The 24510-nt window shown below is 36.0% G+C and overlaps 5 protein-coding genes across 10 annotated transcripts; 1 reads left to right on the top strand and 4 right to left on the bottom strand.

Annotated features, from left to right (window-relative positions):
* Nucleotides 1–219: 219 nt before the first annotated feature.
* LOC145028457 (U-box domain-containing protein 35-like) lies at nucleotides 220–4334 on the top strand. 4 transcript variants are annotated; one of them, XM_078977148.1, is made up of 11 exons: nucleotides 221–435; nucleotides 547–669; nucleotides 766–970; nucleotides 1048–1166; nucleotides 1232–1353; nucleotides 1440–1612; nucleotides 1879–2147; nucleotides 2228–2332; nucleotides 2427–2855; nucleotides 2932–3684; nucleotides 3821–4334. In XM_078977148.1, the coding sequence occupies exons 3-11, from the start codon at nucleotides 775–777 to the stop codon at nucleotides 4001–4003; spliced, it is 2349 nt and encodes a 782-aa protein (XP_078833274.1). In that variant the 5' UTR covers nucleotides 221–435; nucleotides 547–669; nucleotides 766–774; the 3' UTR covers nucleotides 4004–4334. The 4 variants fall into 4 exon arrangements, with proteins under 4 accessions (XP_078833276.1, XP_078833274.1, XP_078833275.1 ...); XM_078977149.1 differs by having other exon boundaries at nucleotides 547–664; XM_078977150.1 differs by lacking the exon at nucleotides 547–669 and having other exon boundaries at nucleotides 220–435; nucleotides 1072–1166.
* Nucleotides 4335–4486: 152 nt separating this feature from the next.
* LOC145028458 (derlin-1-like) lies at nucleotides 4487–6110 on the bottom strand. Its single transcript, XM_078977151.1, has 7 exons — nucleotides 6079–6110; nucleotides 5843–5978; nucleotides 5690–5763; nucleotides 5512–5605; nucleotides 5319–5447; nucleotides 5063–5223; nucleotides 4487–4871 (listed from the first exon to the last, which is right to left on the bottom strand). Exons 1-7 carry the CDS (start codon nucleotides 6093–6095, stop codon nucleotides 4670–4672), a joined length of 813 nt encoding a protein of 270 aa, XP_078833277.1. The 5' UTR covers nucleotides 6096–6110; the 3' UTR covers nucleotides 4487–4669.
* Nucleotides 6111–7591: 1481 nt separating this feature from the next.
* ACD5 (Diacylglycerol kinase family protein) lies at nucleotides 7592–11020 on the bottom strand. 2 transcript variants are annotated; one of them, XM_078977152.1, is made up of 12 exons: nucleotides 10564–11020; nucleotides 10237–10407; nucleotides 9974–10141; nucleotides 9725–9817; nucleotides 9519–9611; nucleotides 9227–9443; nucleotides 9054–9138; nucleotides 8806–8952; nucleotides 8620–8721; nucleotides 8186–8539; nucleotides 7993–8059; nucleotides 7592–7903 (listed from the first exon to the last, which is right to left on the bottom strand). In XM_078977152.1, the coding sequence occupies exons 1-12, from the start codon at nucleotides 10741–10743 to the stop codon at nucleotides 7766–7768; spliced, it is 1815 nt and encodes a 604-aa protein (XP_078833278.1). In that variant the 5' UTR covers nucleotides 10744–11020; the 3' UTR covers nucleotides 7592–7765. The 2 variants fall into 2 exon arrangements, with proteins under 2 accessions (XP_078833278.1, XP_078833279.1); XM_078977153.1 differs by having other exon boundaries at nucleotides 10246–10407; nucleotides 10564–11019.
* A 348-nt stretch (nucleotides 11021–11368) lies between these two features.
* On the bottom strand, nucleotides 11369–13711 carry LOC145028460 (N-terminal nucleophile aminohydrolases (Ntn hydrolases) superfamily protein). 2 transcript variants are annotated; one of them, XM_078977154.1, is made up of 7 exons: nucleotides 13592–13711; nucleotides 12797–12968; nucleotides 12647–12711; nucleotides 12172–12564; nucleotides 12038–12096; nucleotides 11852–11956; nucleotides 11369–11746 (listed from the first exon to the last, which is right to left on the bottom strand). In XM_078977154.1, exons 1-7 carry the CDS (start codon nucleotides 13634–13636, stop codon nucleotides 11527–11529), a joined length of 1059 nt encoding a protein of 352 aa, XP_078833280.1. In that variant the 5' UTR covers nucleotides 13637–13711; the 3' UTR covers nucleotides 11369–11526. The 2 variants fall into 2 exon arrangements, with proteins under 2 accessions (XP_078833280.1, XP_078833281.1); XM_078977155.1 differs by lacking the exons at nucleotides 12797–12968; nucleotides 13592–13711 and having other exon boundaries at nucleotides 12172–12576; nucleotides 12647–12710.
* A 7234-nt stretch (nucleotides 13712–20945) lies between these two features.
* Nucleotides 20946–22534, bottom strand: LOC145028461 (uncharacterized). Its single transcript, XM_078977156.1, has 4 exons — nucleotides 22339–22534; nucleotides 21879–22250; nucleotides 21518–21775; nucleotides 20946–21420 (listed from the first exon to the last, which is right to left on the bottom strand). The coding sequence occupies exons 1-4, from the start codon at nucleotides 22378–22380 to the stop codon at nucleotides 21103–21105; spliced, it is 990 nt and encodes a 329-aa protein (XP_078833282.1). The 5' UTR covers nucleotides 22381–22534; the 3' UTR covers nucleotides 20946–21102.
* Between the last annotated feature and the right edge of the window lie 1976 nt (nucleotides 22535–24510).

Consider the following 24510-nt stretch of genomic DNA (forward strand, 5'->3'; position numbering starts at 1 on the left):
CCAAAAATTAAATGTTTAAAAAAGATTAATTATGGATATCAAATCATCTCATCATTGTCGTTGAACAACAAAAAACACTGTGGCATTGTTAATTCCACAATTCCACAAATAAATAATAAAACAAATCCAGTTTTGGGAGGTGCGATTACGGCAAGGTTTCTCTTTAACTTAACCCCAGGGTCGCTTTCAGGTTTTTGGTTCTCTTTGACACCTAATAATAAGTAACCGATTTCACGATTGATCCAATCTTTCCACGAAATTAAAGCGATTCTAGAGAGAGAAGATCACGTAATCAAAGATATTCTAGAGAGAGAGAGAGAGAGAGAGAGAGAGAGAGAGAGAGAGAGAGAGAACCTTCGATTCTTGTTGTTCTTGAAAATGTCTTCTATCAGTGATGAGTTCATCAATCTGATTTGAAAGACTTCATATGATTTGGTATGGGCTTAAGAGCTTCGCTTTTCTTGATTATAACTTTTTACCAAACTTTGAATTCATAATTTTTATAGGTTATCAAAGATTTTTTTTTTTTTTTTCTGGGTTTTTCAGGACTCCGAAATTCTCTCACACACACTAACTCCATTCCAGTTTTCAATCTTGATGAAAAATCTTCTTGATGTTTTAACCCTTATTTCAAGAAACTGGTTGGGTGTATGAAATAGTTGCAGTTAGGTTCTCACATCGTTTCTGGGTTTGAAATTATTTTCGAGAAACCTTTCAATTCTTTTATATCATATGTTTCATACATTCCTATGGTTAATTTTGCAGAAAAAAAAAATGGAGGATGAAGGAATGATTCAAGGGGTGGATAAATTAACAACGCCTTCATATTTGGTCGTTGCTTTAGCTGTCAACGGAAATAAAAAAACCAAATATGTGGTTAGATGGGCATTGGATAAATTCGTTCCTGAGGGTATTCTTCTCTTCAAATTGATCCTTGTTCGCCCTAAAATCACTCGAATTCCAACACCCAGTAAGTTTCACTTTCAAAAACCCTTCACTTCTCATATAATTTCAAAAAAAAAAAAAAAATCCTTAATTTTTTTACAGTGGGTGTTGTTCCTGCTTCACAAGTGCGAGATGATGTAGTAATTGCTTACAAAAAGGAAGTCGAATGGCAAGCATACGAAAAGCTTCTTCCGTTCAAGAACATGTGTGCCAAGAAAAAGGTTTGATTTTTATATGATTTTCTTGATTCTTGATCATAAGATTAAAGTTTTCTTTTTATTTTCAGGTGCAGGTAGAAATCTTGCAAATCGAATCAGATGATGTGGTGGATGCTATAAAACAGGAAATTGTAAAAGGCAATATTAACAAGCTTGTGATTGGAGCTTCATCGAGTGGCATGTTCTCGAGGTACCCAATACTTTATGCACTTTTTGTTCTCTTTTTCCTTTTTTTTGTTATTTTATTTAAATGTCGATGTGTTCTTGGTGTTCTAGGGGGAAGGGTTTGTCGTCTAGAATATCTGAAAGCATTCCGAGTTTTTGTACAGTGTATGCGATTTCAAAAGGGAAATTATCATCACTCAGGGCTTCTGATTCTGATACCATTGGATCGAGTAAAGATGATAACAGTAGTGATTCAAGTTCTGTCACCAATTCTTCAAGAACAGGTACCTCGTATAATCATGAAAAAGAACACCTTTGGCTTTGACTTACTAGGTCAACGAGATTGATTTTCTAAGTCAATTTCGATACAAATTCTTCTGTTTTCTTCGAAAAATTAACAACCTATTAAAGACTATAACAATTAGAATGAGTAGAAAGATGTTGGTATCAAATATAAATCAAGATTCATACGAAATTTAATTCTGATAATTATGGATTTGACCTCAAAAGTCCAAAAAAAATTATTTTTTAATTTATAATTTTGCAACAGAGTGGACAGACCAAGGGTCAGCTGCTACTTCCTTTTCCCAGTTCTTTTCAACTTCACTACCAATGCAACGATTCGAAGCACTTTCATCTATAAACCGGACCCTTCACCAAAGAACCAGTTCGTTCGAAAATCCCGAGAAAAATACCGACTTTTATCGAGCAAATAGTAACGATTTCAGCACCAGAAGCTTCGGGACTGAAAACCATTCTTGGACATCCGATCAAGCTTCCAGCTCTTACGCCCTTTCAGAAATTTCAACAGAAATTCAGGTTTCTTCTCTATCAATTGCATCCAAACCTTGATTTAGGGTTCTAGCAAGCTCTAATTTTGTCAAAAACTGGTTGTGCAGGGTAATAATGTCGATTTTGAGCTGGAAAAACTTCGTGTTGAACTCCGACACGTTCGCGGGATGTATGCAATTGCACAAAATGAGTCTTTTGACGCGTCCCGAAAGGTAATTTCCGTTTTCCCTCTTCAAACCTTAATTTTTATTTTTATTTTTTTTAAATCTCATCGATTTTGATACCCATTTAACTGTTTTCTGTCAGTTGAAAGATCTTAAAGAACGACAGGCAGAGGAGTCGATTAAGCTCAAGGAGATAAAAGCTAAAGAAGAGGAAGCAAAAACGTTAGCTGAACAAGAGAAGCAGGAGCACGAAAAAGCTAAAAGACAAGCGGAATATGTAAAAGAATGTCTAAGAAGAGAAGCTGCCGTGAGGAAAGATGCAGAAGAGAAGGCGTTACAGGAACATCGAGAGAAAGAAAAGCTTCTGGATGCCATAATCGGGAGTTCTCCACACTACCAAAAATTCACCTGGGAAGAAATCGTGGATGCTTGTTCTTCGTTTTCTGAAGATCTTAAGATAGGAACAGGAGGGAACGGAATTGTGTACAAATCGAGCTTTCATCATACAGTTGCTGCTGTGAAAGTTCTTCATTCTCAGGAAGCTCACAGAACTAAACAATTTCAGCAGGAGGTATTAAATATGTATCCAATTTAACTAATAAAGATTTGTAGACGCCCATACTGAAACCTAATCAATGATGTTACAGCTTGAAGTGTTGAGCAGAATACGGCATCCGCATTTGCTGATTCTTATCGGTGCGTGTGTGGATCATGGTTGCTTAGTTTATGAATACATGGAAAACGGGAGCTTAGACGAGAGATTATTTCGCAAAAACAACACGCCTCCAATCCCGTGGTCCGATAGGTTTCGAATCGCATGGGAAGTAGCATCAGCCCTAGTTTTCCTTCACAACGCACAGCCAAAATCGATTGTTCATCGTGACCTAAAACCAGCAAACATATTACTCGATAGAAATCTCGTGAGCAAGATCGGTGATGTTGGTCTCTCTACAATGCTTCAATCAGACTCATGTTCCACGAGCACCGTGTACAAGGACACGGGTCCCGCGGGCACGTTTTGTTACATCGATCCAGAGTATCAACGAACGGGACTCGTTTCTCCAAAATCAGACGTTTATGCTTTGGGTATGGTGATTTTGCAGCTGCTGACAGCCAAACCGGCGATAGGGATAACAGATGCTGTGGAAACTGCTATTGAAGATGATGAGTTAGCCATGGTGCTAGATCCTGAAGCTGGTGAGTGGCCGATGGATGTGGCAAAAGAGTTGGCTGTTTTAGGGTTGAGTTGTGCGGAGATTCGCCGGAAAGATAGACCGGATTTGAAGAAGACGGTCCTTCCGGTATTGGAAAGACTGAAAACGGTCACCGGTGAAGCTCAAAGGATCGCATCCATGACACCGACCACCCCTCCGAACCATTTCATATGCCCGATACTCAAGGTATGCTTGCTTTTTGAAAATTATAAAGATGAGTAAATTACAGTTTTGGTCCTTCTACTATATCATTATTTAAACAGGGTATAGAAATTTGATTTTTTGTTCTTTTTTGCCCTTAAATAACTTTGTTTTCATGCAGGATGTTATGGTTGATCCTTGTGTTGCTGCTGATGGTTACACTTACGATCGCAGGGCGATGGAGAAATGGTTGGAGGCGAGTGATACTTCCCCCATGACTAATTTACCGTTACTGAGTAGAAGCTTAACACCAAACTACACACTTCTTTCCGCAATAATGGAATGGAAATCAACTAAACAATGATTTGAGTAAGTATTTTTGGTGGAATCCCATTTTTTAGGATTGTTTAGCTTAGGTACATATATCTTTGTTTGAGTTAGATGCCATTTTGGGTCTTGATAGAACCTTGAGCTTTAAAAAGCTTATATAAATGTTATAAATGTATATATTTTGACTTCAAAACATGTACCAAATACCGTGAATAGTAAGTACATGATGAACTTGTGACTATAAAACATGATTCAAGGATAAGAAGCCAAAACGATGTGCTTGATATGTATCATGCAAATATGTATCGGGCACGTATGTGTACAATCAAGAAAGTAATTTGAGTGAGTTTTTTTTTTTGGTGCAATACCGTTTTTAATTGTTTTATGTGCATATGTTTGTTTTGATTTAGATGCTATTTGGGTTCTCAAGAAGAACCTTGAGTTTTGAAAATCCTATATAATTGGTATGCATGCACATGTTTTTGGCTCCAAAATACTGCAAATTGAGTCTGGGTTCTTGAACAAATATTATTATTAATACATTCACACCCAAGCTTGACTGTGGTACAACAACATTGTAATTTTTACAAGAAATAATGCATAATATGATTTGCTTAAACAAGATTGGTAGTTTGTCTATTCGTTTTCTTGAATATTATAAGTGTTACGTAAAATATCTAAAGTATGGAAGTGTAAGGATTTAGCTTTCGTTGAGGCGACGACCCCTGCCACGAAAAGTTGCTCCATTTTGTGTAGTCACTGTGTTTGTTTCCCCTTCACGGCTTGTTGTGGTCCCACCAACACGATAACTTCCCCCTCGGAAAGCAACTCCGGTGGCTGGGTCCCTCTGAACCGGACTATTCATTTGGTATCCCTTACCCCAACACGCAACCAGCTTGTGACTATAAAACAAGATTCAAGGATAACAATCCAAAACATTGTGCATGATATGTACAATTATGTAATGTATCTTACATATTTACGTATCAAGCATAACTTAACTGTGTGCTTGATACGTACATTGTTTCCATTTTATTTTTTTTGCTACTTGAAGTTGCTAGAATTGAATGAAAAAAAATGCAAAGGAGGATACACCCAAAGAGGAGTCTTGCATAAATCTCTGCCACCAGCAAGAGGGTGAAGAACCGTCAAGAAGTAATATAAATGGCCAACACCAATTCCCAGTAAATCCGGCATCAATGGATTCCCAAACACTAAATCTAATGCAAGCATAGCCCAAGGTAAATAGAACCCCTACATTATCTCGTTCAAAAAACCCATCAATAAACCATCACAATATATTAAAAGAGCTGTGAATAATCTTCACAAATAAGTGAGAATCAAGATACCTTCAACTCTACAAGACCTTGAATGTTAATACGTGTGTTAGGGAGCTCACGGCTCCAGACATAAACAATCATGAACACCAACGAGGCTCCCATGAAGGGAGACCAAAGAAATGGAACAGCAGCCACAGCCTAAAAAAGACACCAATTATCATCATCATCATCATCATAAAAAGCATGTTCTTTGCTACCATACCAGTAGGGAGAATGATCCAAAGAAGAACATCCATACGTAATCTGCTGTCCTCTTGTCGAAAGGACCCCTTTCTAAAGAAACCCCATAACGTAATCTAGAATAAAAAACACTTGAACTTTAAAGAAAATTCAACTTCCATGTAGTGGCAAAAACGGTAAAAGATTGGGAAAAAGTTTACATCATCAGTAGGTGAAACGCAAATGGTAAAGAGAAAGGCCCGAGGAAAAGGAAATTTGTTATAAGCCTCCAAATCTGCACCACAGCAATATTACAAGTAGCACTATTTGTGTAGAAGTAAATAAAAAAAAATCAGTGAGCTAGTGAAGTTTACTTGAAATTGCTTGAAAACGTCTTTGTAAACGAGAGCTATGGTATCAGGGTAGTAAAGCCCAAGATGATAGGCTCCGGTTGTTACTAAACATATGGTTGCATATGTCTTGGCCACAGGTGGTAAAGAATTATAATACCTGATTATTTATTTATCAGCAAATTTCCGAAACATCCATCTTCTTACAAAAAATAATGAATTTCAAAAAAAAAAAAAAAATGGTAGAGAAGAAGTCTTACTCCTTGGGGGTAGTCATTGTTGCTGATGGAATTTGGTTCTTCTGTAATCGATTATGAATTTAATGAATGATTTCTGTATCTCAAAATATTTAAAAGTTATCAGTTTTAAAGACCGGAAATCCCAACGAAGACTTTTGGAGTCATTAGACGACCCAATACAACTTTTTTTTGTTATTTCTGCACGGCAGACAAATAGACTTGGTCAACCATCAAGAGGAGACTTTCATATTGACTCACAGTCGACCTTAGGTAGTGGCTGACCGGAACAAAGAACAAAGTCAGCCATAAATGATTTTATGGGTAGGACACCGGAAAAATTATAATTTACCAGAAAATTTATCGAAAAAATTGGAGGGATAACATGGATTACCCTAACAAATCTAAAATAGAAAAACATATGGTTCCTTAGTTAAATGAAACCAAAAAATCCAAAGCGTCAACAATACACATGATGGGTCGAGTCAAACCAACAAAAACCAACCTTAACCCCTAAAATTGGATTTTTGCAAAATAATAATAATAATAATAATAATAACTAGTTTACATAAATGTGTCTTTTCTTTTAAAAGAAGCAATGTACAACAACCATTTCCCACGATCAACAATATGGGAGGAGTTGTATTGTTTTTCATAAGTTTTTATAACATTCTACTACTAATTTTATAGAAACAAACATATGCATCTCTTTCTCTCTATCTCCGTGTGGGATAGGTTTTGATAAACATTAACAATTTTCTTTGCAAATTTAAGTATAAACCCTCCACAATTTTTTATTTATTTGTTCAAATAATATAAAGTAGGTCTTAAATGTTTTCCAATGTAGGTCCTAAAATTCATTTCATATAAATACATTGGTTCTAGAACCTACATTGGTTCTAAGTGGCTTCGCCTTTGAACCCAACCAACCAAGTAGGTTTGACATTGCTTACCAAAAGTATTGTCACTTCAACATCCCATCATCGCCACTTATCTAGGAAATACTTACCACTTCTGTCTATCATTTTATTCTTATTTTGTAATTATTTAAATACAAAATTACATTCATAAAGTTAAATAAAAACTACATTCATAAAAGCAAATAAAATTTACATTGAACTAGATAAAAATATAAGGAATTTTCCTTTTCACCATTAAAATCGTTTTAAGGTCCAAGGCACAACATCATCCGACATCTTTAAAATTACATAACAATTAAGATTTGGGAAAGAGAGTTCAAAATATAGTTTTTCGGGAAAACGATGCCGCTCATTTTCCTTTATCCATTCCAATCAGTCTTTGAATGGGTTCTTACACTTGAATCACTTCAACATCGTCGTTGAGGTCATTATTGTACCAACGTCCGACATATGGGTTGGATTGACCTCAACGATGATGTCGAAGTGATTCCACTGTAAGAATCCACATGTCTGACCTCAACGGACAGTGTGCGCAACTCCACGCATATGCCACACATCACCACACTCTTAGTGTGGGAGGTGTACCCACAAGCCTAATAAAATAAAAATGCACAAAATAACATAAAACAAATTTCATTTAGTTTTGTAAACTCACGCTATTGTTCATAATGTCTACAATTTTGTGAAGAAAAAAAAAAGGTCTCTATGTATATACATAATAGTGATGTACAAATAAATACATGGGTATAGATACGTAAGGGGCAAAACCATCAATTTCCTATCAGATCAACCTATGTTTCAGGGCCAGAAGCAAACAAACTAATAAGACCACGAAAGACTTGCGCAGAGAGTTTTTGTGCTTGAAGTATCTCACCATCCACATTCCACACACTCTCCTCCCCAGAAGAAGTAAATGTGAAGGTCGTAGTCTGTAAAAATAAACAAAACGTTTTCAATACAATAAGGATACGCTTTTTATTTCAGTTTCTTTATATAAAAAAAAAATTAAAAAATTTACTTTATGGTGTTCAACAAAATCGAAATTCAGTGGTGTTCCACCTTTCCTTGCTAGCTGCGTGAGATGCCTACATACGACCAATCAAACGTCATTAGTCACATTTAGGAGAAAACCGGACAAAACAGAACAGGTTGTACTGTATTTGACTTAGACAGTGACAAATATGAGATAGAGAGAAGTTATATGTTTTTACCATAAATAGAAAGCACGAGGACAATCTTTGATCAAAATAAGATGCAGGAAACCGTCTGCAAGGTGTGCATCAGCCACCAACCCATCAGGTGCTTTTTCATTTCTGCAAGAGATTACAGCAGCCCCAATGCTAAGAAACCTTCCTTTAACTCTCACCCAATTCGATTCTTTTTGTGGGTCCCGTGTTTCCATTTGCGGGGTGACAGGTGTATTACAAATATCACATTTGGCACGACACGGCACTCTTTCAGACTCCTTAGATAAACCCCAAAATGCCTTTACCCTTCTTGCATTCGCACCCGCATTTGTTTTTTCTGCTTCTACTTTCATATATGCTACTTTCGCCTCATATGACCTTCCAAGATAAGATATATGAACACAACTAACATGACTTAATACGGAAAGAACGACTTAACAGATAAAGCCAAGGCGTACCTGTGCCTAAGGAAGACTTTTGTTCCTGCATAGTCATATCGCTTTGGACCCATCCAGCGATATTTCTCGCTTTCTGTAATTACATCTCCATAAAATCCATACCTGGTAACATCCAAGAAAACAAAGAAAAAGTTGAGAGGAAAGCTTCTATCTTTCTAAAAGAAACAAATGAAATTACGAGTCTACCCTGCAAAAGAAGCTGCATAGCGTACACGAGGATCTTTTCCGGATTGTGATTTTTCCCATCTGACTACTTGAGCTATATCAAGACATAACCGTTTACCCAAGATTATTTGTAGTGCTGATGTCATCGAATCCCGAACTCCAGTTGTGCTGTTAAAAAAAAGTCAAAGGGAATTCACACATAAACACAACCAAGTAGGATTCTATAAATAAAAGTACATTGCTATTTCTTGAATTTAAAAGGAAGTTACCATATTACAATAGCATCGGTAGAACCGGAAGGAATAAGCCCAAATCGAAATCTCTCATTTGGGAAAGACATTTCAGAATTTTCATCTGCTTAAAGAACATAATATAATAAGTGAATCATATTCCAAAATAAATTAATACAAAAAAATGGAGACTCGTGAAGAAAGATGAATACTTATATTATTCACGGGTTGTGATCCACCGAGTGGCGAACCGGAGAGAAGTGGAGACTCATCTTCTCTAGAAACCGAAGGCTCTGTAATCGTGACCGTTGGATCATGAGGTAATACATCATTTTCTGATTCATCATCTGGAGGGGAAGGTGGATATGGAGCTTTATGTCTTGACAACAGAATTCCATTCAGAATCTCGTTGAAAAATCCATCACCACCCTAAATTTTCATAAATTTTAAATTTTACAAAAGACACCCCAATTTATGTAGGAATATAAATATATAATTACTCACAACAGCTACGATTCCATCATATGAATTAAGCTCCTTGTCTGACATAGAAGCCATAGCCTCGAAAGCATGTCCAGCCCTTTCTGTAACTGTAACCTATCGAAAAACAAAAGTTCACATTTTGGATAACTTATATATATTTATAATATCACCAATTTTAAGTTAAAGATACCCAAATAATTTCATATTATATGTAATGAGACACAAACCTTTGTTTTCACTTTGGCTTGCGAAAAAATTGGAGCTAAACTCAACCAAGTTCGACATCCATTTCCTTTTCCACTTCCTGGATTAACATAAACCTAAAACAACAGAAACAAAACATACAGTAAGATATATGCTTCTGTAAAAGGGTTATTCTTCCAGCAACCTCTGAGCTGTATTTACATACCATAAGAGACAAATCCACATACATTGGAATTAGAATTTAGAACTCTCACACTGTTATCAGAACATACCAAAAGATTCTTAGGGCGGTGAGTTTCCATGGATAGAAAACCGTTCAACCGGTTCACCCACATTTGACATGTCGGTTTATCCATGTGACCGAATGTATAAACGATTGGAGCCCAAAGAGAAGGTTGACTCTTTGACCTATCAACACCATGCACTGTGAATCGGTACATCTAAAAGCAATGCACCCAAGAAACTAATCAATTTCCCAAAAAACATAATAAAAAACAAACAGGAAAATCCAAGAAATCGATAAAAAGGTGTGCACATTTTTAACCTCGGACGCATGACCCAATAGGCATCCTGGATTTGTGAGAAGGGTTTCATGTACTAAACCCCAATCTATAAACTCGACAGCATACACGTCTGAGATGTTGATTGATGTATTATTTCGGGAAAGAATTTGTATTCCCAAACAAGTTGACCTGTCTTCGTGGTCCTTGAAGTTGAACAAACAGTTATACATATTAACAATCGATCAGAACAAATTCAGACGAGTGTGAACTAAATCAGTTTCATAGGAATATCAAATTGATGCTTTGAAAAAATCTCAAAAGATAACAAAAGCAGTTTAATGTAACCTGGAAAAACTAACATTGCAAAGGGAATCCATCAATTTCCATGATAACCCGTCTGGTTTAAGGGTTAGAGAAACCTCTCCAACATGATCCAAGAAGAAACTGGAAGTCAAAATCGGGTGTTCTTCGGCACCAATAAATTGGGTATTTGCTTGAGAATCGTCATCTCTCGTGACAAAATCACCGATTCTCTCCATACGAGATAAAACCCACAAAACAAAGAAAAAAAAAAGGAAAATAACGATATCAGAACTTTCTGAAACGGGAAATAGTGATTTCCGAAGATCTCTTGAAAAATTCAATCTTTAAGTCAAAACTAACAAAATAGGGATTGCGCGGTTTGGGTGAAAGAGGAGTCAAACCTTGATTTGTTTTTTAATTGAAGGGGATCTATCAAGGTTTGATGCCGATTTACAGGGGAGAGGGAAAGAGAAATAGAAATAGAAAGATCAAGATGAAGAAAGAAATGTTTTTTTTTTAACTTTTTATATTTGACGTAAACAGATAACAAGAATAAAGTTAACGAATAACATGTGCGTTTTTGTGTTTCATGCCCTGGTGGCTGGTGCGAGTCTTCGCCTATCCGTTTGAGAAAAAGTTAAAACTGTGGATTTTGGTCTGATAAAACTATAAAAGCCTAAAAGGGTTCCCATGGTTTAATTCAAACTTGAAGCCATTTGGATTGCCCATGATTCATAATTTATAAATTTTAATAAACCCTACGACATCTGACCTATTGATTCAAAGAAAAAAAAATTATTTGATACATAAAGAGGATATGTTTTGCATTATATTCATAGACTAAAGACTAGTTGTCCAAAAGAGAAAAAAAAATGTTCAACTAACATTACACAACAAACGCTTATACAAAGAACACAATGACTGATCATATCATGAATCGAGCCTCTAATAAAAATAAACAAGGTAGAAGTTTAGAACAAAATGTGGAAAAGGTCTTCCTTAGACCTATTATATATGGTCTACGGATATACAGTGATGACCTCCACATCATCCATACTCGGGCTTCTAACAGAGTATTGGAAAGTCCATCCATAGCACGCACCAGCATGCATGCCATTTTTATCCACCGCAAAAATAGCGCCCACAAAATTTGGGTACTTTTTTGCTATTCGAGATATTGCATCTTTGGCAGCAACCCTTGGCTCCATTCCTAACCGCATACTCTCCACAACTTGATAACTACAATCAATTTCATATAAATCAAATAACATCTCAAAATGGTTAGTTTAGAAAAAGGTCTTATGGCTTGATTGAAAAATATAAAATAGTATAACATAAGATTACCATGGCAGGAAACGCATCATAATATCACCATCACCAGTTGCACCACAAGCTCCAACCTCATCATCACCATATGCAGAAGATCCAGCAATTGGTCCATCACCAACCCTACACTCAATAAATTTTTTTATAATCCTTTCATCATAATTCATAATTATGTGTGTGTGTGTGTGTGTGTGAAATACCCACCTGCCAGGGATCTTAAAACTAGCACCATTTGTTGATGTACCCACAGCAATGTGTCCATACTGAAACCAGAACAAAATTTATTCAAAGGAAAAATAAAACATTAAAAAAAAGGAGTGTATAAGTAAAAAATGTACTTTATCAAATATTGCCATGGATATGGTGTCATGGTTGTGGAAATCTACATAAGATGATTTCATTCTGATATTTTCTGCTACATCCTCCACCAAACATGTCTTCTCACCAACATTTACATCTTTTTCCCTGTAATAAGGACCACATCTGTTTTTGGGTACAACATTTTTTCTAAAATTAGGTTGACATTGATTTTCTTTCCATTTAATCCATTTTTCCATTGATTCTGTTGAGCTAAGATTTGAAGGTCCTGGAAGACCCATTGAAATGGCAAAGGCTGAAGCTTCATCTCCCACAAGCATAGTGTGTTGTGTGTAAAGCATTACTAATCTTGCAGCTTTGATGCCATTTTTCACATATCTCATGCCTGCAACAGCTCCAACCTCCATTGTTGCCTATATATGAATCTTACCATGGTTTTCACTTTCAGACAAAATCAAGCACAAGATGCATGCAGTGTTAAGTGTTGTTTGTTACCCCATTCATGATCAAGGCATCAATTGTTGTTTCACTATTCTCGTCTGGACTTCCACCAGGTCCAACTGTTTGATATAATTGATTTTCAACAAAGTGTAAATTTTAGTAATGAGTAACATAAAAATGAATCATTGCTTTGAAGAAACTTACCTGTACCATCACATCTAAGCACTTCACAAGTAGAACAACCTTCAACAACTGCATCAATGGAAGATGATCCACCATTAACAGCCCTCCATCCAGCTCTTACAGCTTCTAAGAAGGGCCAGGTGCTCACTACTAATGGAAAGTTACTTGAACTCTTACCCTCATGTCCTGTTGCCTAATGAAAAAGAGTTTAATGGATTGACACATCATTATTATAACTTTCATACAACTATACCATTTTTGTTCCTACAATTCATTTAACTCTAAAAGTTCAAAGAAATTTAAAAAAAAGTTTCCTTTTTTCCATTGAACTCTTCAATGGCTATTGAATTCCATATCCATCAAAGATCAACATAGTATCCCCACTATGGTTTGAATTTAATACATTAAATACCAACTAATCATTCCAACTCATTCAATTTTTACATTAAACTATGCATTGTGGATGCTATAACAACATATTAGATTCCATAACCGCTAATTAATTCCATTTTTGAAAAGAAATCCGCAATTTTTTTTTTAATTTTCTGTGCCCAGCACTTACCTAATACAGAATTGGGATAGTGAAACTAAGAGAAACATCCCAACAGATAAACCGATCATATGATTCAGAAAAGCAGACAACATGCGTATAACTAATATCCCCAATTTGGCTGGGGTATTGCCTCTGATTCAGTCAATAGTATTTCATAAGTTCATATCCAGAGACACAGATATAATTCAGAGATGAGACGACAGTAGTTCACACCCATAAACAGACACACAGATATATCTACGTATGCAGTTAAAATATATTACCGTGGAGAGAAGAGCCATGAGAAGGAGACGCAAGATGGCCGCCATTTTCACCTCCGTTGCTTTGGCGGATGGAGTGTTTACAGTTTACCGATGAGGTCCCGTTAATTGCTAGGAGGGGGCTTTTTCTCATAAGTTTAGTGAATTACAATTTTGGTCCTTCTACTTATAACCAAGTCGCAAAATTGTTTATAAAAATATAACCATCTTGGGGATTCTAACTACACCTATTTAAAACCACTAATCACTTAGCACTGTTTGATTTTTTGTGAAAAAAAAAATACATTTTTTCTTACCACTTATTTGCTGCACGTCAAAATATACGCGCAACACTTTTAATTTCACACCAGTTTATTTTTTAACCGGCTTGCGCTTAAAAACATTTTCCCGTCCTCTGCCCCATATAACATTTGCCTTGCCTTTTACCAAACATAACGCTGAAATTAAAAAAAAAAAAAAAAAAAAAAAAATTACTCATTCCATCTGTCATCTTTCTTCCTTTCCCATCGAGTCGTCGCAGAAACTCGCACGTCGTCGGTCGCCACGATTGCTCTACCCACGCTGATTTTATGTCTGTTGTTCTCATCTCCCATCGCTGCTCCAACAAGTATGTTTCTTCTTCTGATTCAATTCTTGAAACAGACAGGTGTTATTGAAATCAATTGTTCTTTTCATCAATATTTATATGTTTATGAAATCAACTATTGTTGTATGTTCTTGAAATCAATTGCTCTTCTGATTTTCTTACTGAAATCAACAACATTTATATGTTTATGATGTTAAGCTTATGCTGACTTTCTGACTTCCTGACAAGTTTATGTTGATTTGATGCATGTCAATGAAAAATCATGTTTTTTTTTTATTCTGATTTGCTTCCGACCATGTATATGTTTCCTTTATTCGTTGAATTGAATGTCTAAAGAGTGGGATTGATAGTATACATCTAGTAGTAGTCATTTTATTTCAATGTTGCAAGACTAAAATTATTAAACCTTTTGTTTTGAAAAACTTTTTAATTTTGTAAAATTAGTTTATTTAAATTTCAGTTTATTGCAGCAGTCTGCAGAGATTAAAAAACAAACAAGCTTTTTATTAAAAACTACAGTCATTTGGTCCACCTCTTCTACTACAGAGGGTTGCAGATAGGGTGTAAACGAGCTGAGCCCGAGTTCGAGTCTGATCAAGCTCGAGCTCTGCTCATTTAGGTTTGAAGAAGCTCAAGCTCGATTTGAGCCTTAAAATGAAGCTCGAACCCGGCTCGAGAACTATTTAGTGCACTTGCGAGCCTAAATAAGCCTCTCTCTCATCATATATATATATATATATATATATATATATATATGTTGAGAGATTATATAAAGAGAGAGAAAAGGAGGGAGAGAGAGAGAGAGCAACACACACACACACAGAGAGCTAGGTTCAAATATGGATTGACATCTATTGTACGGACATGTGGACAGTGTTATTATATAAGAATGAGAAAGAAAATTATGTTGTTTGATAATATGAATACGTTCAATCTTCCATAATTATTGTTATTATAACACATTCTAATTAATTAAATCGTATATAATGTTATTATAGACTTTTTATTATTATTCTCATTCTGTCAGAATCTTTATTGAGTCGTATTAGAATGAAAATGAGTGAAAAACGATATGTGATAATAAAAATAAATAAGAATTAGTGAGAATGCATGAAAATGACGATAGTTGTGTGAAATTGAACGTATTCACATTACTAAACAACTTATTCTCTTAATAATTCTCATAAAATAGTATTGTCCACGTTCGTACAATAGTTGTCAATCCACATTATAACCTAGCCCATATATATATATATATATATATATATATATATATATATATATATATATATATATATATATATATATATGCTCGTTTAAGCTCGTGAGCCAATAATTAAAGTTGGGCTCTATCTCGTTAAATAAACAAGCCTCATATTTAGGCTCGAGCTCGGCTCGAGCTCGTTTAATTCGATCTCAAGTCGAGTTTTTAACAAGTCAATCCCGAGTAGATCACGAGTAGTTCAGCTGACTTACACCCCTAATTACAGAGGAGATCTGCAGACTTCTTGAATTTTCGCTTCCAAAAAAAACAAACTAACTCCTTAGTCAAAACAACTAATAAAAAGTCAAATATAAAAAATGTAATAACCTAATCGTCATATTTAATGAATGGAAGAGTTGGTTTGGGGCTTTTAGGCTATCCTTCAAATTTCTTATCATTATTTTCATTTTTTTTAAATAATTAGTTTTTATATTAATGTTTATAATTCTCTAATTTCATTTTTTAATCATTATTTAACACATTTTATGTTTTATTCATTTATATTATAATGTCTAAATTATATTCTCTTATCATATAAAATAGATTTGTTATAAACTATTATAATTGTTGTCTTTTTATTTTTTGATTAGTTTCGTATGTACCTTATGTGGTTGTCATTACCGCACCTAATTAATTAATCTTTACATATATAATTAGTTTGATGATATTTGTTAGATCGATGGTGCATAGTATTTTTTTTTTCTTTTATTACTATAAACATCAAGAAAAAATATATTAAAAAAGCATAATTATAACTTTACCACAATAAATAAAAATTATAGTTTTTATTTACTACTGGTGCATTCAGTGGAATATATGCATTAAACAAAACATTATACAATATTTATTATCTAATAGAACTTTCTGATTTGTTGTGATGTCAATGTGGCAAAACTATGTGCATTAAATGTGATTCTTGTAAATCAACTTTCATATAATGGTCATTATGAACGTGGACGATAACAATAGATCCATGGGTGGATTATGTTTAGGGCTAGGAGGGGCTTTGCCCCCCCCCCCCCCCCCCCCCCCCCCCCCGATATTTGGGTTAGAAATATCAAATGTATCTTCAAAATTTTTAATGACAAACTTGTTGGTGTCAAAATTGGGTTGTGGCCCCTCTCGATTTCAGTCTGATTTCCAAACCAAGCGACAATAAATCAAAATCGATTCGTATCTTACTCAGTTCCTCCCCCATCGTCGCTAGTTGCTACCTCCGTACCTCGCTCAATCGCAGGTCGTTGGTCTCGCCATTCACCACAGCAACATCTGTCACTGGTCACCAGAAATCAGGTATGTAATGAACCTGCTCTTTCTTCTCCTGTTCTCCCGTTCTCTCAATCTCTCGGATTCATCTATTCTTGAAATTGGAATTGTAGAATTAGGAATTAGAATTTACAAATCTAAAACCTCAATTTTCATATCCTGAGTTAGTTTATGTTTTTGACTTAGTTGTCTAGTACTCTAGTTAATGACTTGTTTAGCTCTTCAAGCTGTCGATTAATGACACCACAGTAACAGAAAAAAAAAAAAAAAGATTGATTTGGTTCTGCTTCAGAGAAAATCAAAGTGAACGGAGGGCCCATGATGGGCTGGATTGTTAAAAAAACTTCATACATAATTGGAGTGTGGGACGTCTGCCAATCACCACTGTCCATTGCAGCTCCGCTAGCCACCACCATCCACCTACTATTGAATTGTTCTGTACTTCTGCTATTCTTTCTTGTTCACAGAACTGAAGAAAATCAGGTATGCTCTTGAGTTATCTCTCGTTCGACTGTTATGTCTTCTCTCTTTTCCAATTCTACTGGAAATTAGCAGTCAATCTATTTAGTCTTGAAAGTATTGACTTTGTTTCCTCCGCTTCGCCATTTTGCTTGTTGTTGGGATTTGGAATACAACTGATTATGATTTCACACACGTTTAAATGGAATTTTGTAGAAAATTGCTAATGCTTGTCTAGAACGAATTGATGAGTAATATGAATTGTTCCTCCATTTGCTTGTTATTGGAATTTGGGAATCAACTAATTAAGATTTCACACACTCTTAAATATTCTCTTTTGCATAAATGTGCTAATGTTTTGTCTAAATTTAGCTGACGAGTGATGAGTGATGAGCATTGCTTTTGTTTATCTAATATTTGATTTTTATTGTCCTAAATTTGATTTAAGTTAGATGGCTGATTTTGAATGAACTTTTCGTCCATTTTGATTTTTATAGATACAAACACGGTAATTTTAGGTATTTTGGTGTTAAATTGCTGAAATTAGGTAACGTTAATTTTAAGTTCTAATACTTTCGCCCCCTCCCCCCCCCCCCCCCCCCCCCCCAACAAACTATACGTTCAAGTTCCACCCCTGAATAGATCTATGGTGTGAGCTGTCTTGTAGACCATGTCAAAGCCAAAAACAGGACGACGAACCTTCTTATCTAAAAAATAGACAATCACACCACACTTGTTAGTAATGAGGAAACACGTATCCGACATAATCATCCAATATTCATTTTGATCAAAACCCAATCTGGTAAAATTAAACGAGTGATGTAAGTTGTTTATATAATCCTGAAAAACCATTGCATACTATCCCCAGTTTTCTTCAGTTTTCTAAGCGGAATGAATGGTTAAGTTGAAAAAAATGACAAACTATATTATTTTTTAGACAAATATTAGAAATAGTTATTTTACTTTCTGAAAAGTAACATGTTGAAGATATCTTTTAGAAACGTTTCAAATATGTCTATGGTTTTCAATTAAAAATTGCATGGTTGATCCTCCAGACGTTAAATATATAACTTTTGAGCATTTTTTTAAATGACCAATGTGGCATTGGATCAAGTGTAAAAAGATAATAAACCTCAGGGACCATTCTTGTAACTTTAAATTTTCACCCACAGATGGCTTCTTCTACGTAGTGCATTAGACGTGTTCCTTTTCTATAAACGATCCTGCAACATAAATTATGATCAAAAGGAGAGTGATTACAACCATGTGTACTTATATGTATGTGAATACACTAGCGTTTTAAGAGTTTGGTATAAAAAGACTGAGGCTAGCCTAGGGTTGCCGATTTTCTTAAGGTTCGCCTCAAACGGGCGAGTAAAAGTGTGTTTCAGGCATAGTGTAGGGGAATATCTTCTTGAGTAATATTTTTGCTTACCAAAGAACTTCTAGTCTAACGGTATCCAGTGTTGCCCTTCCTTATTGATGTTGAGGACTCAAGTCCCATAGTAGGCATATGTGGATTTAAGGAGTAGTTTAGGAGTAGTATAGATTTGCCGTTTAAAAAATATATATATGTTTGCTTCTCTGCCAGCTTTGAAGAGAGCATATGGAATAAAAAGAAAGAAAGACCAAGGGTTTGAGAGAAAATGTAGTTGAGGGTTAGGTTTGATATGATATTATGTTTCATTGGAGTTTCATCGACAAAACACGACGGCTTTTGGTTTCCAACAATAATCCCCTACGAGGCTGGTTACTTATGATAACAAAAAGAAAAGGGGGGAGGAGAGCGAGCGAGAGTGAGCAAGTAGGATAAAACTTTGTTTTCTGTGACACTATTGAGGAAGAAAGATTTGTTAGCCGAACATATGTTTATAATGTATATGTTTATTATGTATTTATATAGGTTGTATTATTTCCTGTGTATCAACTCACCCATTTATTGTTGATGAAGAAGACGGCTATGATAGAGGAGCCGTCGAGTAAGGTCTAAGTAAAGAGGATAATGGTAATATCAGGTAATTTCCCATGGTGATCTTCTCATTAATACGAAACATATATACTAAAATACAAACAATAAATGGGTGGGCCGATACCAAGGAAATAATACAACCTATATAAATCCTCTTTAATAAATAAAAGTTTTTTTTTACCATGTCATCTTCTTATTCATTTGACACTTGTCATTTTGTGAGAATTTTATAAATTTTATTTTCCACTTGTCATTTTTTAAGAATTTCCATTTTCTTAAAATAAAATTCCATAAAATTGTAATGGATTCTATAAAGAAATAAAATCATCATTTTAATTTGGTAATAGATTCTCATAAATACTTCAAACGATTTAATTTTATTTGCAAATTTTCAGAAGATTATATTATGTTATGTAAAATATTACATGATAAAATATTTCATATTTATATATTGATATTAAAATTTTATTTTTAATAAACCTGTGTATTACACGGGTCTCACACCTAATACATAATAAACATATGTTCAACTAACAAGATTGTGAGCTTTGTTTGTTGTTTGCTTGACTTTTTGGCAGCCCAATGGCGAATGGCGACAAATAACAACAAAGTTGTCTCGCGTGAACTGTGGATGTGGTCTTCCGATGGATCTAAGACATGAAGGTTTGGGGATCTCCAAGGAGTAGTTTTGGGATGATTATGTGTATTCTGGGATTCCTATTTCAATTGAAAGCTCCAACATGTGAGTCATACATGAGTCGTATGAGGTCGAAAGTGGTAAGAGGATGAAGATTGTGGGCGAAAGTGGTGGTGAAGAGGTGGGGTTTTATTCAAAAATCTTAGAAATGGTCACACGCGCGCACACACACACATATATATATATATATATATATATATATATATATATATATATATATATATATATATATATATATATATATATATATATATATATATATTTGGTCAACTTTGGTTCGGAAGAATCTATTTACAATACATTTAACTTAAAATTCAAACAATGGTAGGCAAGATGAACATCCATGAAATTTTTTAGAAACAATATGAACAAATCTGAAGTGTCTTCGACATGTCATTTTTTGAAAAGTTAGAGACCATTTCTGAAACTTTGTTCTATTTTTATGTTATTACCATTAATAGTGGTCCACAAAAAAACCGGTTCACGATCCGAACCGAAAACCGGTTCACCTCTGAACCGTTCCAAGCTAGAACCGATCCGATGTCAAACCGAACCGGCGGTTTGAACCAATTCGTATTTCCGAACGACGGGACCGGTTTCGAATCGGTTTACAATGAACCGGACTTCCGAACTGGTTTTGGACCGATTATGAACCGGTTTTCAAACCAATTATGAACCGGTTTTTGGACTGGTTATAAACCGGTTTTTGGACTGGTTATGAATCGGTTTTTCGAGATGTTTGAACATTTTTTTTTATGTAACCTATAATATCACAAAAAATAAAACAAACAATCAAAAAAATAAACAATTTCTGCCAGTTTTTTTAACATGTTCGAAGAACTGGTTTTGAACCGGTTTAAGATGATCCGGTTTGAAGTGAACCGGTGTGCAACCGAACCGGTTTGTATATGATCGGATAAATTTGATGGTGAACCGGTTTAAGGATGAACCAGTGTTGACTTTGTTGACTTGAACCGAACCGGTCCACCGAACCGAATTGGTTTGGAAAAAAAAAACGGTTTGTACACGTCTAACTATTAACATATAGGAGTAGTAAAAAACTATCTATAGTTATGATAATTAGGATACTTTAGAAAACAATACAGAGGAACAGAATAAATAAAACAGTGACGTTATATTACAAAATTGAATTTGGTGTTGGATATGTAGTCCTCCTCCACAAAAAATTACAAAGGTCCGTTGGAATACAAGAAACAAAAAACGAGATAGATGGAAAACAGTAAACATACAAACAAACATGAAACTTATGAAATCACTCCTCGTCTGGGATCAACACAACCGATCCCGATGTTTTTCGACTCTCAAGATCAATATGAGCTTGGGTTGCTTGAGACAGAGGATACTTGTGATTAAGACGAATCCTCAACACTCCTTTTGCAATATTAGAGAACAAGTCTTGAGCAGCCACAAGCAGCTCCTTTCGATTTTCAACTGTGTATTCTGTGATCGATGAAAAGGTATAATAGAGTGATTTGGGTGCAATCTGTTCAACTCGCAGAGGCTCTGGTACACCTGAGGCAGTCCCGAAAAGCACCATGTATCCACGGTTCTTTAAGCACGCTAATGATCCCTTCATTTCAAAAGAACAAAATCACATTTAATTAGTTGAAACCCAGCTACAAATTAATTAGAAACAATTAATTAATACAGTATTATTTATATCTTACATTGAAGGTGTCTTTTCCGACCGAATCGTAGACTACTTCCAGCCCTTTGCCTGATGTAATCTCCATCACACGATCCACAAAGTTCTCCTCTTTGTAAAGAATCACATGGTGACATCCATCTTCTTTCGCCTGCGCAGCCTTCTCCTTGGTCGACACCGTTCCGATGACGGTGGCTCCAATCGCATTTGCCCATTGACAAACCACAGATCCGACTCCACCTGCTGCCGCATGTACCAGGATCGTATGTCCAGGTTCAACCTATATATATGGATGGGAATCGTACGTTGTTTCATTAAAACTGAAAGAAACTTTTTATCATCTACAGATAATACATAAATCAAGAATTGAATGGGTCACCTACTTTAAAGCCTTTATGGATCAAGACATGTGCAGTGAGTCCCTTAAAAATGGCGGCGGCTGCGTCAACGGGATCAACGGAAGAAGGAACAGGCACCGCTAGATCTGCGGGAAGGATTCTCTCTTGGGCGTAAGAACCCACCTCCGCGCTGGCGTAAGCCACGACATCTCCGACTTTGCAACTGGTTACTCCGGGACCCACCGCTGTTACAACTCCGGCTCCTTCCATACCTGGGATATATGGCAAGGGCGGAGCTAGATTCTGCTCACCTCGACGCATATACACATCCAAGAAATTTAGACCAACTGCCTTTTGCTTCAATCTGATTTCTCCTTCTTTTGGATCCGGGACTTGAACATCTTCCCATGTCAACACCTGTAATAGAAAATAAATTCAACACCATTAATTAGTCTCGGAAATTAAGAAAGAAAGAAAGTATGTAAAGAAGGTGAACAATGATGACCTCAGGGCCGCCGTGCTCATGAATTCTAATTGCTTTAACCATGGTGCTTGGGTTGGGTTGTTGTTGTTTGGATTAAGGAGTTTGGGTTTGATGTGATGCTGTGTTCTTCTCTCTGGGTATTTATTATAGGCAACCTGGTCACTATTTTCTTAGAAGACGTAACACAATCTGGTTACCTCTAGAGTTCTCGGTGAATGGTGAATTGGTGATGTGGGGCTCATCATTTCTTCTAGAGTTCTATTTCGGTAAAAGAGAAAACGCACACGCAATCTTTCCTTAAGATATCGTGTTTTATTTTGAACAGAATAAATTAAGTAACCTATCGAAATTCAAATGTGCTTTTTCGGTCCCTTGTGGTTTCGGACTGAGGAATTTGTGGTCACTATATCACTTCTTACTTCTGTATGCCCACACATTCAACGAAACGATAGTTCACATAGCTTTTTACTCCCATCATTGGACGCGCCTATAAAGTTAGAAAACAACGTGTATTTTTATGTTTGTGTATATTAAAATAGGAAATTATCATACAACCATTAACACCTATCCAAATGGGATAATGTCACATTGTCACCATTATGGGGTTGTGAAACACCGACGGGATATTTGACTCGATGAGGTTACCGCACGTGTGGACATTGCCGCACATTATTTTGTTTTTATTTTTCTATTTTTTTCATTTTTAATTTTTATCAAATATTATATATATATATATATATATATATATATATATATATATATATATATATATATATATATATATTAAAAAATTATATAAAAAATATATAAATTAATGCTTTCTAATCCCCTACAAATAGAAAATAACATTGATATATTCTTTATACATATTTAACTATTAAAATAATAAGGAGGCGAGAATTAGTGAGATGTGACTATTCCTATTATTTTTGTGGGTGAATGAAAAATAATTTGAGATTGATGTAATAAATCAAAAATGTGACAAGGCTAAAGGGAGTGGTCCACAGGACATCTGTAACGACCCAATTTTCACGTCCAAAAATTTCGTTTTTAAAACATTACTTTAGAAAACGTTAATAATTAAAAACATTGTTTGATCAAACTACATCACAACATAAACCATGTTTAAAAGCCAAACCATACAACCCATCGAAATATCAGAGTAAGAGAAATCTAATAGATGCGGAAACCAGTATGTGTGTATGATATGCTGCTATCGTGCCAGCTTTTTCCCCTTTGATGAAGAGGTACCTGAAACCAAAACTGTAAACTGTAAGCACAAAGCTTAGTGAGATTGGGGCGGAAAGAGAGTTTAAATAGGGTGCAAACCCCTGAAACTTAGGGTTTCATCCAACAACGGTGACTTGCCGAGTCCAGGATATGGACTCGCCGAGTCGCCAACTTAAACGTGTCCCGGGTCCCGTCCCTACTCGGCGAGTTGGACCTATGACTCGCCGAGTCCAAGGCTTAAAATGGAAAAATACTCAAATAAGATTTACATACCAGGAACCAGGTGCTACAAATCTCCCCTACTTATTTTAGACTTTGTCCTCGAAGTCTGCTGCTCGATCCTGGAACAGCTCGGGGTAATGCTCCATCATTTCATCCACCGGCTCCCAAGTCCACTCTGAACCCTTGCGGTGCTGCCATTGCACCTTCACTAGCTCCACCCCTTTGTTCCTCAAATCCTTCGACTTCCTGTCGAGGATTGCGACTGGGTGCTCAATGTAATTCAGGCTGTCGTCAACCTGAATATCCTCCAACGGCACTACTGCTGAATCATCCACTAAGCACTTCCGCAGCTGAGAGAATGGAAAGTGTTGTGGATCTGGCTGAGCTCGACCAGCAGATCCAATCTATACGCCACCTTGCCCACCCGGGCTACAACCCTGAACGGTCTGATAAATCTCGGGCCCAACTTGCCCCGCTTCCTGAATCGAATGACGCCTTTCCAAGGCGACACCTTCAGGAGAACCATATCCCCGACTTGGAACTCCAAGTCGGATCGACGCTTGTCGGTGTAACTTTTCTGCCGACTCTGAGCAGTCTGAAGCCTGCTCCGAACCTGCTGGATCCTCTCGGTCGTCTTGAGCACCACCTCGGTGCTCCCCATGACCCTCTGGCCAACTTCACCCCAGCATATCGGGGTCCTGCACCTCCGTCCGTACAACATCTCGAATGGGGGACGGTCAA

This window comes from Lactuca saligna, chromosome 2, assembly GCF_052625555.1.
Source record: "Lactuca saligna cultivar CGN05327 chromosome 2, ASM5262555v1, whole genome shotgun sequence".
Lineage (NCBI taxonomy): Eukaryota > Viridiplantae > Streptophyta > Magnoliopsida > Asterales > Asteraceae > Lactuca > Lactuca saligna.

Coding starts and splice junctions, on each gene's coding strand:
- LOC145028457 (XM_078977148.1), top strand. CDS start 775: ATGGAGGATGAAGGAATGATTCAAGGGGTGGATAAATTAACAACGCCT. Junction 1,613..1,878: donor CACCAATTCTTCAAGAACAG/GTACCTCGTATA, acceptor ATTTTGCAACAG/AGTGGACAGACCAAGGGTCA. Junction 3,685..3,820: donor TCATATGCCCGATACTCAAG/GTATGCTTGCTT, acceptor GTTTTCATGCAG/GATGTTATGGTTGATCCTTG.
- LOC145028458 (XM_078977151.1), bottom strand. Junction 5,764..5,842: donor ACGTTTTCAAGCAATTTCAA/GTAAACTTCACT, acceptor GCTGTGGTGCAG/ATTTGGAGGCTTATAACAAA. Junction 5,224..5,318: donor AAGGTCTTGTAGAGTTGAAG/GTATCTTGATTC, acceptor GAGATAATGTAG/GGGTTCTATTTACCTTGGGC.
- ACD5 (XM_078977152.1), bottom strand. CDS start 10,743: ATGGAGAGAATCGGTGATTTTGTCACGAGAGATGACGATTCTCAAGCA. Junction 10,142..10,236: donor ATGCGTCCGAGGTTAAAAAT/GTGCACACCTTT, acceptor CATTGCTTTTAG/ATGTACCGATTCACAGTGCA. Junction 8,722..8,805: donor TATGCAGCTTCTTTTGCAGG/GTAGACTCGTAA, acceptor GGATGTTACCAG/GTATGGATTTTATGGAGATG.
- LOC145028460 (XM_078977154.1), bottom strand. CDS start 13,636: ATGGCGGCCATCTTGCGTCTCCTTCTCATGGCTCTTCTCTCCACG. Junction 12,969..13,591: donor TCATGGCTCTTCTCTCCACG/GTAATATATTTT, acceptor CTTTTTCATTAG/GCAACAGGACATGAGGGTAA. Junction 12,097..12,171: donor CCATGGCAATATTTGATAAA/GTACATTTTTTA, acceptor TTCTGGTTTCAG/TATGGACACATTGCTGTGGG.
- LOC145028461 (XM_078977156.1), bottom strand. CDS start 22,380: ATGGTTAAAGCAATTAGAATTCATGAGCACGGCGGCCCTGAG. Junction 22,251..22,338: donor ATGAGCACGGCGGCCCTGAG/GTCATCATTGTT, acceptor TTTCTATTACAG/GTGTTGACATGGGAAGATGT. Junction 21,776..21,878: donor TGATCCATAAAGGCTTTAAA/GTAGGTGACCCA, acceptor CCATATATATAG/GTTGAACCTGGACATACGAT.